The sequence below is a fragment of the Garra rufa genome, chromosome 15, assembly GCF_049309525.1.
Source record: "Garra rufa chromosome 15, GarRuf1.0, whole genome shotgun sequence".
In the NCBI taxonomy this organism is placed as follows: Eukaryota; Metazoa; Chordata; class Actinopteri; order Cypriniformes; family Cyprinidae; genus Garra; species Garra rufa.
The window spans coordinates 45,562,245-45,576,304 of record NC_133375.1 but is presented as its reverse complement, the minus strand read 5'-3'; the positions used below and the strand labels follow the sequence as shown (position 1 = coordinate 45,576,304).

Genomic DNA, 14,060 nt, shown 5'->3' with positions numbered 1-14,060 from the left:
GTCTCATTCACAAGTCTTGTCTCCATGTTGGAACAGCTCTGTGGAGAAAACAAAAAAATAATTTTTAATGGATGCAATCTCAGTCTCGAGTCCTACAGCTGTGCATCACCTACAGTATTCATTCACAGCAGTTCAGATAAAAGCCCTGTGTCTACAGCTAGTGTTTGTGTCTGCGCTTGTAACACTTATTGCCAGTAAATCACAGTTTACATGCAGCTGTGTCTGTGTTTCTGACTGGTTAGGATTTCAACACAACTGAAGGACAGAGTTATACTTTATTGTGCTTTCACACAGAATTTAGCCTGTGCCACTGTATTATTATTGAACATTAAAGACTGTTGTTGTGTCTATTTGTGGACACATTCATGTTTTTAGATTTATGGAAAATTTTGGTTTTATTTTGAAGTGAAACAACAATTTGTCCCTTGGGGTAAAATGGGCCACCATCAGTGTTGGGGAAAGTTACTTTTAAAAGTAATGCATTACAGTATTGAGTTACTCCCTAAAAAAGTAGCTAATTACGTTACTAGTTACTTTTTATGGAAAGTAATGCGTTACGTTACTTACGCAAAAGTAACGTAACAGTAACTGGCGTTAATTATTTGAAAAAGTAACTCTGATATTTTCTTGTCAATTAAAAAGTAATGCGTTACTTTACTAGTTACTTGTAAAAAGTAATATTATTATGTAACGTGCGTTACATAGCCACCAGAATCAGCACAGAAGACCTCGAGTGGGGTGATGCTGTTACTAGTGCTATTATTTTAAATGTAATGCTGTAATTTTGTAATCATATTGTGCGGTGTCAAATGTATCGAATGCTTTTACTTATTTCCTTTAATAACAAATCAGCTGATGCAGCATCATCATTGTGCACAGGGTTAACTTCCATCTTAATATGTTATAATATAGAGGTGATTGCACATGGTTAGTGGATGTTCTGTACCTGTGGAAGATCTGAAACACAGGTCCAGACCCAGACGCTCCAATCTCTTTATTGCGCTCCTCCCACACTTTAGTGAGCTTCCACAGTCTGGACGGATCCCTGCTGATGTGAACCTCCGCCTGATGCCAGATTCAGAAAAAACTGTTGTTGGTTTTTTTATGGCCAAAATATATTTTAAATAGATGCTAAATATATACATTTAAAATTCCTGGGGTGTAAATGCAGGATTGCAAAAATTTAATATTCATATACAAAAATATATTTCAAAATGTATTTCAGGATCAAGAAAAGACTACAATTAGATTAAATGTAAATATGGATGAAAAAGTATACTTAAGATTACACATAAATTTATAATTAACTAGATGAGTAAAGTTTGTAGTTAGCTTAAGAAAGCCTTGTCTGAAAGTTTGAAATAACTTTAAAAAGTTTAAAGTTTGAATTCAATTGTTGAAATTGAAGTTTGGGACAGAATGGGAACGTACACATGTTTCTAGCATGATTTAGGAGGGTTTAACCATGTTGCTAACATGATTCTAGCATGATTAGCATGTTACTAGCATATTAATATTTTTTAATTTACAAAAAATATATTGGTGGAAAATAAATATATATGAATACATTTTGAAACATTTTATGCAAATGTGGCAATTTTTATATTTAGTTGTTTATGTTTTTGCTGTGTGGGTCATCATCGCGAACCTTTTCCTTCAGTTTAGCTCTGGCCCTCAGCCGCTCGCTCTGCTCCTCCTCTTTACTCTGTTTCTCCTGCAGCTTCTCCTCTAAACGCAGAGAATCCTGACCAGAGAGAGAGACAGAATAACTGAGTGAGTGAGTGAGTGAGTGAGTGAATGAGTGAGTGAGTGAGTGAGTGAGTGAGTGAGTGAGTGAGTGAGTGAGTAATGAGTGAGTGAGTGAGTGAGTGAGTGAGTGAGTGAGTGAGTGAGTGAGTGAGTAATGAGTGAGTGAGTGAATGAGTGAGTGAGTGAGTGAGTGAGTGAGTGAGTGAGTGAGTGAGTGAGTGAGTGAGTGAGTAATGAGTGAGTGAGTCAGTGAGTAATGAGTGAGTGAGTGAGTGAGTGAGTGAGTAATGAGTGAGTGAATGAGTGAGTGAGTGAGTGAGTGAGTGAGTAATGAGTGAGTGAGTGAGTGAGTGAGTGAGTGAGTGAGTGAGTGAGTGAGTGAGTAATGAATGAGTGAGTGAGTAATGAATGAGTGAGTGAGTGAGTGAGTGAGTGAGTGAGTGAGTGAGTGAGTAATGAGTGAGTGAGTGAGTGAGTGAGTGAGTGAATGAGTGAGTGAGTGAGTGAGTGAGTGAGTGAGTGAGTGAATGAGTGAGTGAGTGAGTGAGTGAGTGAGTGAACATGTTTCATTCACAAACACACAGATCTCTGCTCACTCTCTCCTGAAAGCGTCTGATGCCTTCAGCCGCCTGCCTCTGGCGCTCCTCCCTCTCCGCCTGCTCCTGCGCCTCCTCCTCCAGCTGACGCAGCTCCTCCCGCTCCTTCTTCTGCTGTACGTGAGTCTCCACGAGGAGTTTGACCTCCAGCTGTCGGCGGCGCTCTTCTTTGGCTCTTCTCCTCCTCAGGATGTCGTCTCTGAGCCGCTGCTCCAGCTCCTCTTCTCGCTGCTGTGTTTTCCGGCTCCTCCAGGCCTCCAGACGCTCAGACACCTCTCTGCTCTGCTCCTCTCGCTGCAGACGCCGGGCCTCGTCCTCCTGCGGCTCCTGGTCTCCTTCACACTGCTTTACCTGCAGTTCACGCTCGCTCCGTTTCCACACTCTCCATTTACGGATGGCCTCGAGGACAAAACAATTACATTTCAAATTTTACTAAATTTTACTCAAAAAGTACATGTATCTGGCCAAAACATATACTTCAATAAAAACTAGATACAAAAGTTTGAAAGTTTAAAGCAGCTGTAAAAGCTTAAAGTTTTGAACTTTATATAGATAGATTAGATGATTAGCATGTTGCTAACATGATTAGAATGTAGTTAGCATGATTCTAACATGCTTCTAGCATGTTTAGTATGTTTCTAGCATAATTAGCAAGTTAACATGTTTCTAACATGTTTAGCCTGACTAGCCAGTTGCTAGCATGTGTCTAGCATGATTAGCAAAGCTGTTAGCATGTTTCTAACATGTTTCTATCACGGTTAGCAAGTTGCTAGCATGTTTCTAAGATGTTTCTAGCCTGACTAGCCAGTTGCTATCATGTTTCTAGCATGATTAGCAAGTTGTTAGCATTTTGCTAACATGTTTCTATCATGGTTAACAATTTGCTAGCATGATTAACAAGCTGCTATTATGTTGCTAGGATGTTTTTTGCATTATTAGCAAGTTGTTAGCATGTTTTAACATGATTAGCAAGTTGCTAGCATGTTTCCAGCATGATTAGCAAGCTGCTATTATGTTGCTAACATGTCATTAGCATTAATGACAAGTTACTAACATGTTACTAGCATGATTAGCAAGTTACTAGCATGATTAGCAAGCTACTTGCATCTTGCTAGCATTATTAGCAAGTTACTAGCATGACATTAGCATGACTGACAACTTACTAGCACGTTTCTAGCATTATTAACATGTTACTTGCATTATTTGCATGATTAGCAAGTTATTAGCATGTTATTATCATGTTTCCAGCATGATTAGCAAGTTACTAGTATGACATTAGCATGACTGACAAGTTACTAGCATCTTTCTAGCATGATTAGCAAGTTATTAGCATGACATTAGCATGACTGACAAGTTACTAGCATGATTGTATTTGCTAGGCTAGGCTAGATAGTTCAATAGATTAGAAATATTAGATAGAATGGAAGTTTGAATGGATTAGAAATAGTTGATAGAAGAGAAGCTTGACTGAGTCTCAAGGGATTCTGGGACTTTTGACAGTTGGAGTTTGAATTTGAATTTTGACAGTTGGAGTTTGAATTTGAATTTTGACAGTTGGAGTTTGAATAGTGTTGGCTCATTTGAACATTCCCTCAATGTAAGTCTATGGGATTTTTTGATATTTAATCGTTAATTTTATGAAAACTATCAGTGGAATCAGTCTGAAGAGCTGAGGCTGAGTTTGGTGCTTCTAGGAGGAGTAGCGTTCAGAAACTTAGTCTAAGAAGAAGAAGAATAAAAAGCCTAAGTAGCAGATCAGTAGGTTATCTTTCTCAAGCTAACCTAAAAAAAAAGGACATCTTTAAATTGTACCTAATTCTAAATTCTCATCAAGTGAAAGATCTCAGTTACCTCCCTCTTCATGTCCTGCAGACGCCGCAGCTCCAGAAACCAGTCCTCATGCAGCTTCAGGTCCTCCTCAGTTCTGCTGGGTAAATAAAGCAGTGCCTCTGGTCTGTAGGAGGGCTTTCCTCTGTGTTTGTTCCACACCTTCAGGAAGCTCTGATGGTCGAACTCGTCCCAGCCGCCGTATCTGCCTCCCGTCTGCTGCAGGAACGTCTCGAGGGCCGTCACCTCCACCGGAAGGTTCCTCCGGCCGCTCTTCTGATCCGATCGAGGAGGAGGACCGTTTGCCTTGACGGGAATCGCCCAAGAGTCCAGCTTCTTCTCAAAGGCGCAGATCTCCTGCCAGAAGATCCTCTCGTCTTTCAGGAGCTCCTCGAAACTACAGCAGACGAGGTGTTTGAGAAGAACATCTACTCCAGACATCTCAACACAAACAGATCTCCTACCTCTGATGCTGTGAGTCTTTGAAAACGCTGATGGAGTTCTCAATATCAGTCATGGTGGCTCTTAATTTGTCAATCACTGAAATTCAACACAAATAAACAAGTGTGCAGCACTACACATAATAGAGATTAATGGTCTTTTTGGGGCTCACCATCTGGAGTGGGTTTGACATCCATCAGCTGCTCCTGGAACCTGAACACACCGTTCTTGAGCTTCTGCAGCTGCTGATCAACTTTCATGACTGATGATGGACACATGAGATGATTTTACTACACTTACAGAATTAAATTAAAAAGAGAAATTAAGTTTTTTGAGGACAACATTGCAGAGTTTTTCTCCATATAGTGGACTTCAATGGTACTCGACGGATTGAAGGTCTAAAATACAGTTTAAATGCAGCTTCAAAGGACTCTAACCGATCCCAGACGAGGAATAAAGGTCTTATCTAGTGAAATGATCGGTTATTTTGTTTAAAAAATTAATATTTATATACTTTTTAACCACAAATGCTTGTCTTGTCTAGCTCTATAAAGTTAGGGTATGTCTAAAAACTCCCATCTCATTTTCTCCTCCAACTTCAAAATCGTCCTACATCGCTGTTTTACCTTTTTTTGTAAAGAGTGTTTGATCTTCTTTGGATGTTCACTTTGTAAACACTGGGTCAGTACTTCTGCAGCGATGTAGGATGATTTTAAAGTTGGAGGAGAAAATGAGATGGGAGTTTTTAGACGTACCCTAACTGTCTTGAACTGGAGTACACAGAGTCCAGCAGAGCTAGACAAGATGAGCATTTGAGGTTAAAAAGTCTATAAATTGTGATTTTTTTTAGTAAATAACCGATTGTTTCGCTAGATAAGACTCTTATTCCTCAGCTGGGATCGTTTATAGTCATTTGAAGCTGCATTTAAACTGCATTTTTAACCTTATATCCATTGAGCACCATTGAAGTCCACTATATGGAGAAAAATCCTGGAGTATTTTCTTCAAAAAACATCATTTCTACTGACTGAAGAAAGAAAGACATGAACATCTTGGATGACAAGGGGAAATGTTGATTTTGAAAGTGAACTAATCCTTTAATATTTGATCAGAATGCAGATCTGAATGAGCAAAACAGCCCAAAACTAGACAATGACCTGAACCCAAACTCTAAATATCCCAGTCCCACACCTACAATAGATATTGTCCACTCACTCTTATGCATTACACACAGTTTTAACTTGACAATCACTGTATAGAGAAATCATAAATGAGCTAAATGAGCCCCTTCCTCACAAAAATGTTCTTATTTTGTCTCATCATATAGTAGTTTTATCTCTGCTAATATAAAATGGGTAAAATATTTCAATATGACGAAAACAACCAGTGATAAAAGTTTAAAAGTAGCCCCTTGTGATGAACCTTTTTAAATCTTCGAATCAAGTCAAATCTGGTTGTAAAACATATGTAATCAATTTGGGTAATACATTTTCATTTTGCAACTTATAAAGCGTTAAAATATGTTTTCGAGTGTAGGAATTGGCAAATGTGAATTATATAATTGAATTTTCATTTTCATTTTGCACTAAATGTTGCACATACATAATGTAAATTTAAATACAGAAATACGTTGCCATTTTACATTTAATTGTGCTACCCATATGCTTCCATTGTATGGTTTGTTAGGAGAGGACAACATTTGTCTGAGATACAACTATTTGAAAATCTGCAATCTGAGGGTGCAAAATAATCAAAATATTGAGAAAATCATCTTTAATGTTGTCCGAATTAAGTTCTTAGCAATTCATATTACTAATGACAATTTGAGAGGTAGGAAATGTACAAATAATCTTTGTGGAAACTAATTATTTTTGGCATAAAAGTAAAATCAATCATTTTAGACAAATATTTTTCTGAAATATATACAAGCATGTGTGTGTGTGGATTTATATATACATATACATAAAAATATACAGTGTTTACACATATATTATGTAAACAAAAGCTTTTCTTTTTGATGCGATTAATCGTTAAACGGCCCTACTTAAATTAAATGATGAAATAAATGTAACCGAATACAATTAAATATGAAGCATCTGTATAATATGAGTTCTTTCATTAATTTGCAGGGCTTGTTTTGTTTGTATTATAGAGGGCTTGTCTAAACGGGCTAATAATACACTTACGACTTTTTAAAAATGTTTACAAATGTATAAAACTGTTCGGAGATCCGCGCTCCAAACACTGGTTCGAAATGAAGGATTCGCACAGGTTTCGAAGCTCCACCCGAGGGAGGGATACTCGCGGACTTGGCAACCCTGCGGTGCAGGTGCAGCCACACTGAACGAACTCGAATGCGCTTCTGAGACTGGAAAGATCAACACACTAAATATATATAACACACACACAACTAACTATGAGTAACACTCTAAAGCTGTTTCACAAACATGCGAGTGGAAAAGCGGCAAGCGCGTGAAATTCAATGAAGCTGCTGCTGTTTGTCTTACTGTCTGCTCTGAGCTGCGCGTTCATGTGATCCCGAAACTCGTGGAACGCGCTGGAAGTGTCTCTGAGATCGTGCCGCCTCGCCTCTTTTTCCTCTTTACACACCCTGAACGAATGAAGAGAGAGTCGATATCTCTAATAAACCACGGAGACATGAGAAACGCTGTGTGAAACACAATCACATGAACTCACAGTCTTCTGAGACCTTCCGCTTCCCGCACAAAATCCGCGACAGACATTGGGTCAAATGCGCGAGCGCGATACAAAACCATAAACTATACAAGTGAACGCTATTATAATCATCAATAATCAGCGTGTGCGGAGATATTGAGCTGAACACACGCCAATCATCAGCCAATGATCCGCATGGCGGCTTTGTTTGAACTGTTGCTATGGTAACGACGCTCTACGTCTGCAGAAAAGTCGTTTTGTTTACGATTACTAACTCTAACCAGAGACTAGAGATTACTAGCGATCAGTGCTGTAACTAAAACCAGATCTGGGTAGATTACTTACAAATTGTAATCCGTTACTGATTCCAAATGACATAATCCGTGATCCGTTCCGTTACATTTTAGGTAATATAATCAGATTACTTTTAGATTACTTTTGACCTAACTCGTTTATCACATTGATTTAAATAGGATAATCCTGTACCATATTGACATAAAAATACAAAGAGTAAGAAATATATATTTTATTTGTTGTTATTAACAACACAAAGTGCATTAAATATATCATGCCAAGGTTTCCAAAACTGGGGTTTATGAGTTTAAGAAAAAACTAAGAATGGTAAAACTTAGGTATAACTTAGTCTTGCTTTTATGATGCACTGCGTCTTTACATAGATTTTTGTCCAGTTTTACACAAAACCCAGTCTGTGTGCAACATTTGACAAAGAAAACAATGAAGAAATATGGGGTTCAAGAGATTTAAGGCATTTAAGCACATATGAAAAACGACATTATGTAGCAAGCCTCTTTTTTTTTTTTTTTTTTTTGCAAATACAGGTATTTATCATAGAAATATGATGTTTTGTACCATTTATGACTGTTATAGCGCCAGCTGTTTTGTGAAGTTTTGAGCTTTCCTTTAGGTTTTATGGGATTTTGGGTAAATCTGGATAGGCCCGTGACTGTCACTGTAAAAAGTTTTCACCAGTTTCAACTTAAAAACTTAAGTTCAGCAGCTGCCTTAAAATGTTAAGTTAAACCAACTTAAGTCATTTAAATTCACAAGTTAAATCAACTAATTTTGATTGTAATAAGTTAAAATGACTTGTAGTTTTAAGCTGATTTAACTTAAAAGGTTAAGGCAGCTGCTGAACTTAGGTTTTTAAGTTGAATCTGGTGAAAACTTTTTACAGTGGTCTAAACAACCCTGTTATAGCTTCCCAAAGAGTAAATTTCAACATTTCTTGATAATTATTGACCTAAAGAGTCTAGAGAATTGTACTGTATAGTTTTTTAATTTCAGATTGAGTGGAAAATATGAATTAAATAATAAAAATGTAAAATTAAAACAAATAAAGTTCAATCAAAATAACTAAAAACTTGCTAAAAAATAAAATATTTTATTTACCTGCATGTCATGTGACCAAAACCAACAGCGAACCAGTGAACATGCAAATGTGATACTTAATTATTAAAATATTTTACATAGTTAATAGCTTACAGAGTGATAATTCAAATAAAAATCAATGTGTTGATCAGAAGTTGATGCAATTTTGAAACACTTCTCAAACCTGAAATGATTGTAAATCAGTGATCAAATGCTGTGTCCATCTGAATAATGACTAGAAGACTTTCTGAATGTATATGTCTATTTTAGAAAGGAAAAGAGGAATTTGGGAGAATCAATAAATTATAAATAATTCATTGCTACAATTATTATTGTGTAAATAATTTGAAATCATGTAATCCATAAACAAGTGACTGTATCTGATTATGTGTATTTTAAACGTTTATTTACTCCAACTACAATTCATTTTCTGAATCTGATTATGTAATCCAGATGATATGTAATCAGTTCCTACCCCGCTCTGGTGGAGACAGATGAAGGTGTTGCGTCAGATGGAGGCGGTTCAGTTTGGTGGAGTATTCTCTGTTGTTCTGATGCTGATGTAAGAGTGTTGTGGCGTTGAACTCAGAATAGAAAGAACTCCATCAGTGGGATATTTGGGATAGTAGATCCCCATTGATGTGAGACATAATTATCTGGGAAGCATTAATAGATTGAGCCTCCAGGGCTCGTGTACATTCTCACTTCCCTACTTTCAGCCTCACAATGAACACAGACACAAACTAATGTGATGCTGCTTGAATTTGCTGGACTATTTATTTCTCGCTTACAACCCTTCTATCATAGACAGTCACGGTAGAGTTTGAAATGTGATTCTGGACCACAAACCAGTGATAAGGGTCAATTTATTGAAATTTTTGAGATTTATATATCATCTGACAGCTGAATAAGCTTTCCATTGATGTATGGTTTGTTAGGACACTATTTGTTTGAGATACAACTATTTGAAAATCTGCAATCTGAGGGTGCAAAAAAATCTAAATATTGAGAAAATCACCTTTAAAGTTGTCCAAATGAAGTTCTTAGCAATGCATATTACTAATCAGAAATTAAGCTTTGATATATTTACGAAAGGAAATTTATAAAATATCTTCATTAAACATAATCTTTAATCAATATCCTAATGATTTTGGCAAAGATGGCACAGAAGCGCTTCTGAAGTGGCATTTAGGTGCCTTTAACTGCAGCTTTAAACAGTACTGAGACACTGGGATCTCAGCAGGTATACCTTAGGCTGGCTTTATGTTGTCTGTGTGCAACATTTGCCGAATAAACTAATGAATAAATACAGCTGCAAGCAGTGATTACCAGGGTTCAAGCGCTTTAAGGCATTTAAGCACATATGCAAAATGACATTATGTAGCAAGCCTCTTTTTGCAAATACAGGTAATTTACTAGAAATATTATGTTGTGTAACGTTTATGACTGTTATAGCGTCTGTTGTGGTCGGATATCCTTAAAACGTTGCATGCTTGTTCAGAATCAGCTGTCGCGTGTGCTCACCAGGTTTGTGAAGTTTTGAGTTTTCCTTTAGGCTTTATAGGATTTGGGGTAAATTCGAACAGGCCCCTTTTCTAAACGACCCCGTTATAGCTTCCCAAAGGGTAAATTCCAACACATTTGAATAATTATTGACCTAGAGAGTCCAGAGAATTGTTTCTTTTTTCCAGATTGGTTTGCAAAAGTAGTTTTTTACATTTTCGCAATCATTTACAAATGATTTGATTGACAGCGGTGCTTCTACAGGCAAAGCTGTCAAGAATGAGGAGTTCTGTCATATGATACGAATATCGTGTGTATGTGTGAAAAAACCTGTGCAATGCACAATCGTTTATGCCCTTGAAAAATGTTATATCGCCTCCCAGTGGCCGATTTCTCTCAAATTTCTCACAGACCTTTAGGGCCATGAGTCAAACAGGTCCACCAAGTTTAGTTCCAATCGGCCTTCGTTAACCATGTCTAATAGGTGCTCAAACTTCATTGGCCAATGGCAGACATGTTTTCTGAGATACACAAATGTCCTTATAGACACTTGTGGCACTTTGGACCAAGACCGTGCACAGCTATTTTCATGTTGATAGGACAAATGGTTGCGTAGGTATAGCCATTTTTATGTATTTTCCCCTATAAAGCCACCAAGTGGCCAAGCTCTGCAAATTTTGTCCTGCAACCTCAGATTGAGCTCTTACATCAGTGTTCTGAGTTTGGTGGAGAGATCTCATTCTGTTCAGGAGTTATAGGCGTTTTACTAAAAGTGGTCCTGCCCCTTTCAGATGTTTTGGTTTCCCTTTGCGACGGTGAGTCAAAAGCTAATTTTTTTTAATAAGTATTAATAATCGTGCTCTAGAGAATCTTTCCGCACCGGTTTGGTTCTGATTGGACGAAAAATCTAGGACTAGTTTGCAAAAAATCTAAAATACCTAAAAATTTCTCTCACGATTGAATCTGGCGTGTGTTCTGTCCGACTTGAGCCAAGTCATACTCTTGATGGCTGTAGCGCCCCCGTCAGGCCGATTGGGGCGAGCATTGGTGCCGTTGTTGGCGCTGTGAGTACTACCGTCCCTCCAAGTTTCAAGTCTCTACGACTTACGGTTTGGTCTAATGGATCAGTTTTACATGGAGATCACTGATTTGTGACAATTCTAACAATTACAACAGGGTTTTAGCACTATCTGCTTGAACTCCTAACAATGACTCTACAATGCAATCTACGCTTGGCTACAAAGAGAAAAAAGTACTTCCTCCAGCTGATATTCTTAAAAGGGTTTTATGATTTCAAGAGCTGTGTTTTAGAGACTGGTCTCATTCAGAGCAGTGCATGTAAATGTCCACATCAACGATGATCTGCTGTAACTCCCACAGGAGTGTCACGTTCATCACACTTCCATAAATATTCTATAGGAATATCACACATGGTCTGATCGTGCTGCTGCGTCAGGACTTCAGATGGAGGACCTCGCTGACCCTGGGCTGAGCCTGAAGAACGGCCCGACCGCGGTTCCTCTCCGTACCTGAGGAAGCACTGATGTAGGCCTGAATGTAGGACAGATTTTGAGCGGGACATTATTCAAGGTTATTTAAAGACACCACAAAAGTAGGCTAAGTGTCACATGTCGACTCCCGACAGAAAAACACAGAAAGAAAAGTGTGGGAAAACAAGCCGAGCGCCATGATGAAAGAGCACACCGCCAATAAAATATTGCAATAATTAAAATAATTGTCTATGAATTCAGCAAATAAAGATGAGAATAAAACACTTCTTTGTAAAATTACACTTTTGTGACCCAGTACCATGAAACCAGTCATAAAGGTCAGTTTTTTGAAATTGAGATTTATACATAATCTAAAAGCTGAATAAATAAGCTTTCCATTGATGTATGGTTTGTCAGGATTAGGACAATATTTGGCTGAAATCAGCAATCTGAGGGTGCAAAACAATCTAAATATTGAGAAAAAAGCTTTAAAGTTGTCCAAATGAAGTTCTTAGCCATGCATATTACTAATGTAAAATTAAGTTTAGCTATATTACAGTAGGAAGTTTAGAAAATATCTTCACGGAACATGATCTTAATATCCTAATGATTTTTGGCATAAAAGAAAAATCGATAAATTTGACTAAATTTGAATGTATTTTTGTCTATTTCTACAAATATACCTGTGCTACTTAAGACTGGTTTTGTGACTGTCTGGTTGCTCAATTTACCAATGTTTAGTTAATGCAAAAACACAAACATATAGAAATATCTGAGACTCCAGGAGCAATCTAGACAGATATCAGATAAGAACCTTTGTTAATGGTCTGTTTGTATGCATAGGGTCAGTGTTAACCAGCATTGTGCACATTTACCATGATTTAGACACTATAGAAACATAACTAATGCTTTTTGATGTTTCTAACTTCCACTACTGTATTGTGATGTATTCTCCATCTAAGCAGCTATTGAACTAGAAAATGAAAATGTAAGGAAGATGATTTCATCTGATGGGCTTGTGAACATCAGAATAATAGAGGCTCAGAAGGATGAGCAAGTTATGACATTCCCATTAAAGATGAACAAAAATAAAATACACAGATGAATCATTTACAGTAAAATGTACTGAGAAAATAAACGCAACAAGACTTCAAAGTGTTGAGTCCAACGAGGAAATAAACGAACACGAACATGTTGAGGAGCGATCACACCCTTCTCTGAGTCATCAGAAAACACTGAGCCAAACCATCTTATAAAAGTTGGAGAACCAGGAAAACAAGAGAATAAAACACCTCCCTTTATCGCCACATGCAGCAAAAACAATCACACACACAAACTATCCAGCAGTTTACAAAACATGAGGAAATAACCATCATACTCACTTAATATTTGCACCTTAGCTCATTAGAGGATGATTTTACTGCTATTTCCATATAAAACCACTGCGAAAGTTGAATGTTGGTTGTTAGGATAGGACAATATTTGGTTGAGATGCAACTATTTGAAAATCTGCAATCTGAGGGTGCAAAAACCTAAATATTGAGAAAATCACCTTTAAAGTTGTCCAAATTAAGTTCTTAGCAATGCATATCACTAATCAAATTAAGTTCTGATACATTTACAAATATTTTGGGGTGCACTGCAGGTGAATAGCGTAAATATTAACTAATAGCTTATTTGCCTTACTGACCCAGTTGATTGATTACTTTGATAATTGCAAACATTTTTGGTATTACAAGTTTTCTAAAATGTTAGGTTTAAATATGCAAATGAGCATTATTTAATGAAATATGCGCTAATTTGCATACATTTCTAGTACAAAAATCTAAACACTGGATGAAGTCCGTTTCAAAATTCTTGTTAAATTTTTTTTTGACATATTAGAGTCAAATGTTTTTACAGAAGGAATTTTGGGTCTCATTTTGTCACTCCATAATTCAGAAAATACTTCTGAAAACAAATATTTTTTTTTTTACAGATTTTTGGAGAATAAGATGTTGTATAAAATCAAGCAAATTATATATGAACCAATCTCTCTGTAAAATCCTTCAGGATATAGACAGGAACACAAATGTAAAGTGTGGTGTGTGTAAGTGCTGCTGAAGTGGAGATTTATGGCTCAGTGTAGGAGAAAATACTGGTTTTGTAATTGAAATCTATTGACACAAATAGATAAAGTGCTATAAAAGTAAAACTTAACAGTGTCTTTTTAATGTTTTCTTTCCACTAGTCTGAAAAAACACAAGCCCAGAATCTCAAATTTGACAGGTGCATGAAAAAACTGCAGTCTCTTCCCTTAATATCCTATTGATTTTAGGCATAAAAGAAAATGGATGTTTTTTTCCAGAGCTGTGATGATGGTCGTAGTGAAAAACACACGGACGAAGGC

The 14,060-nt window shown here is 37.0% G+C and overlaps 1 protein-coding gene across 1 annotated transcript; it reads right to left on the bottom strand.

Moving 5' to 3' along the window:
• Positions 1 to 7: 7 nt before the first annotated feature.
• Positions 8 to 7,357, bottom strand: LOC141287786 (coiled-coil domain-containing protein 112). The gene is made up of 9 exons (XM_073819912.1): positions 7,311 to 7,357; positions 7,121 to 7,224; positions 4,786 to 4,875; positions 4,637 to 4,712; positions 4,197 to 4,569; positions 2,346 to 2,744; positions 1,649 to 1,744; positions 947 to 1,065; positions 8 to 38 (listed from the first exon to the last, which is right to left on the bottom strand). The coding sequence occupies exons 1-9, from the start codon at positions 7,355 to 7,357 to the stop codon at positions 8 to 10; spliced, it is 1,335 nt and encodes a 444-aa protein (XP_073676013.1).
• Between the last annotated feature and the right edge of the window lie 6,703 nt (positions 7,358 to 14,060).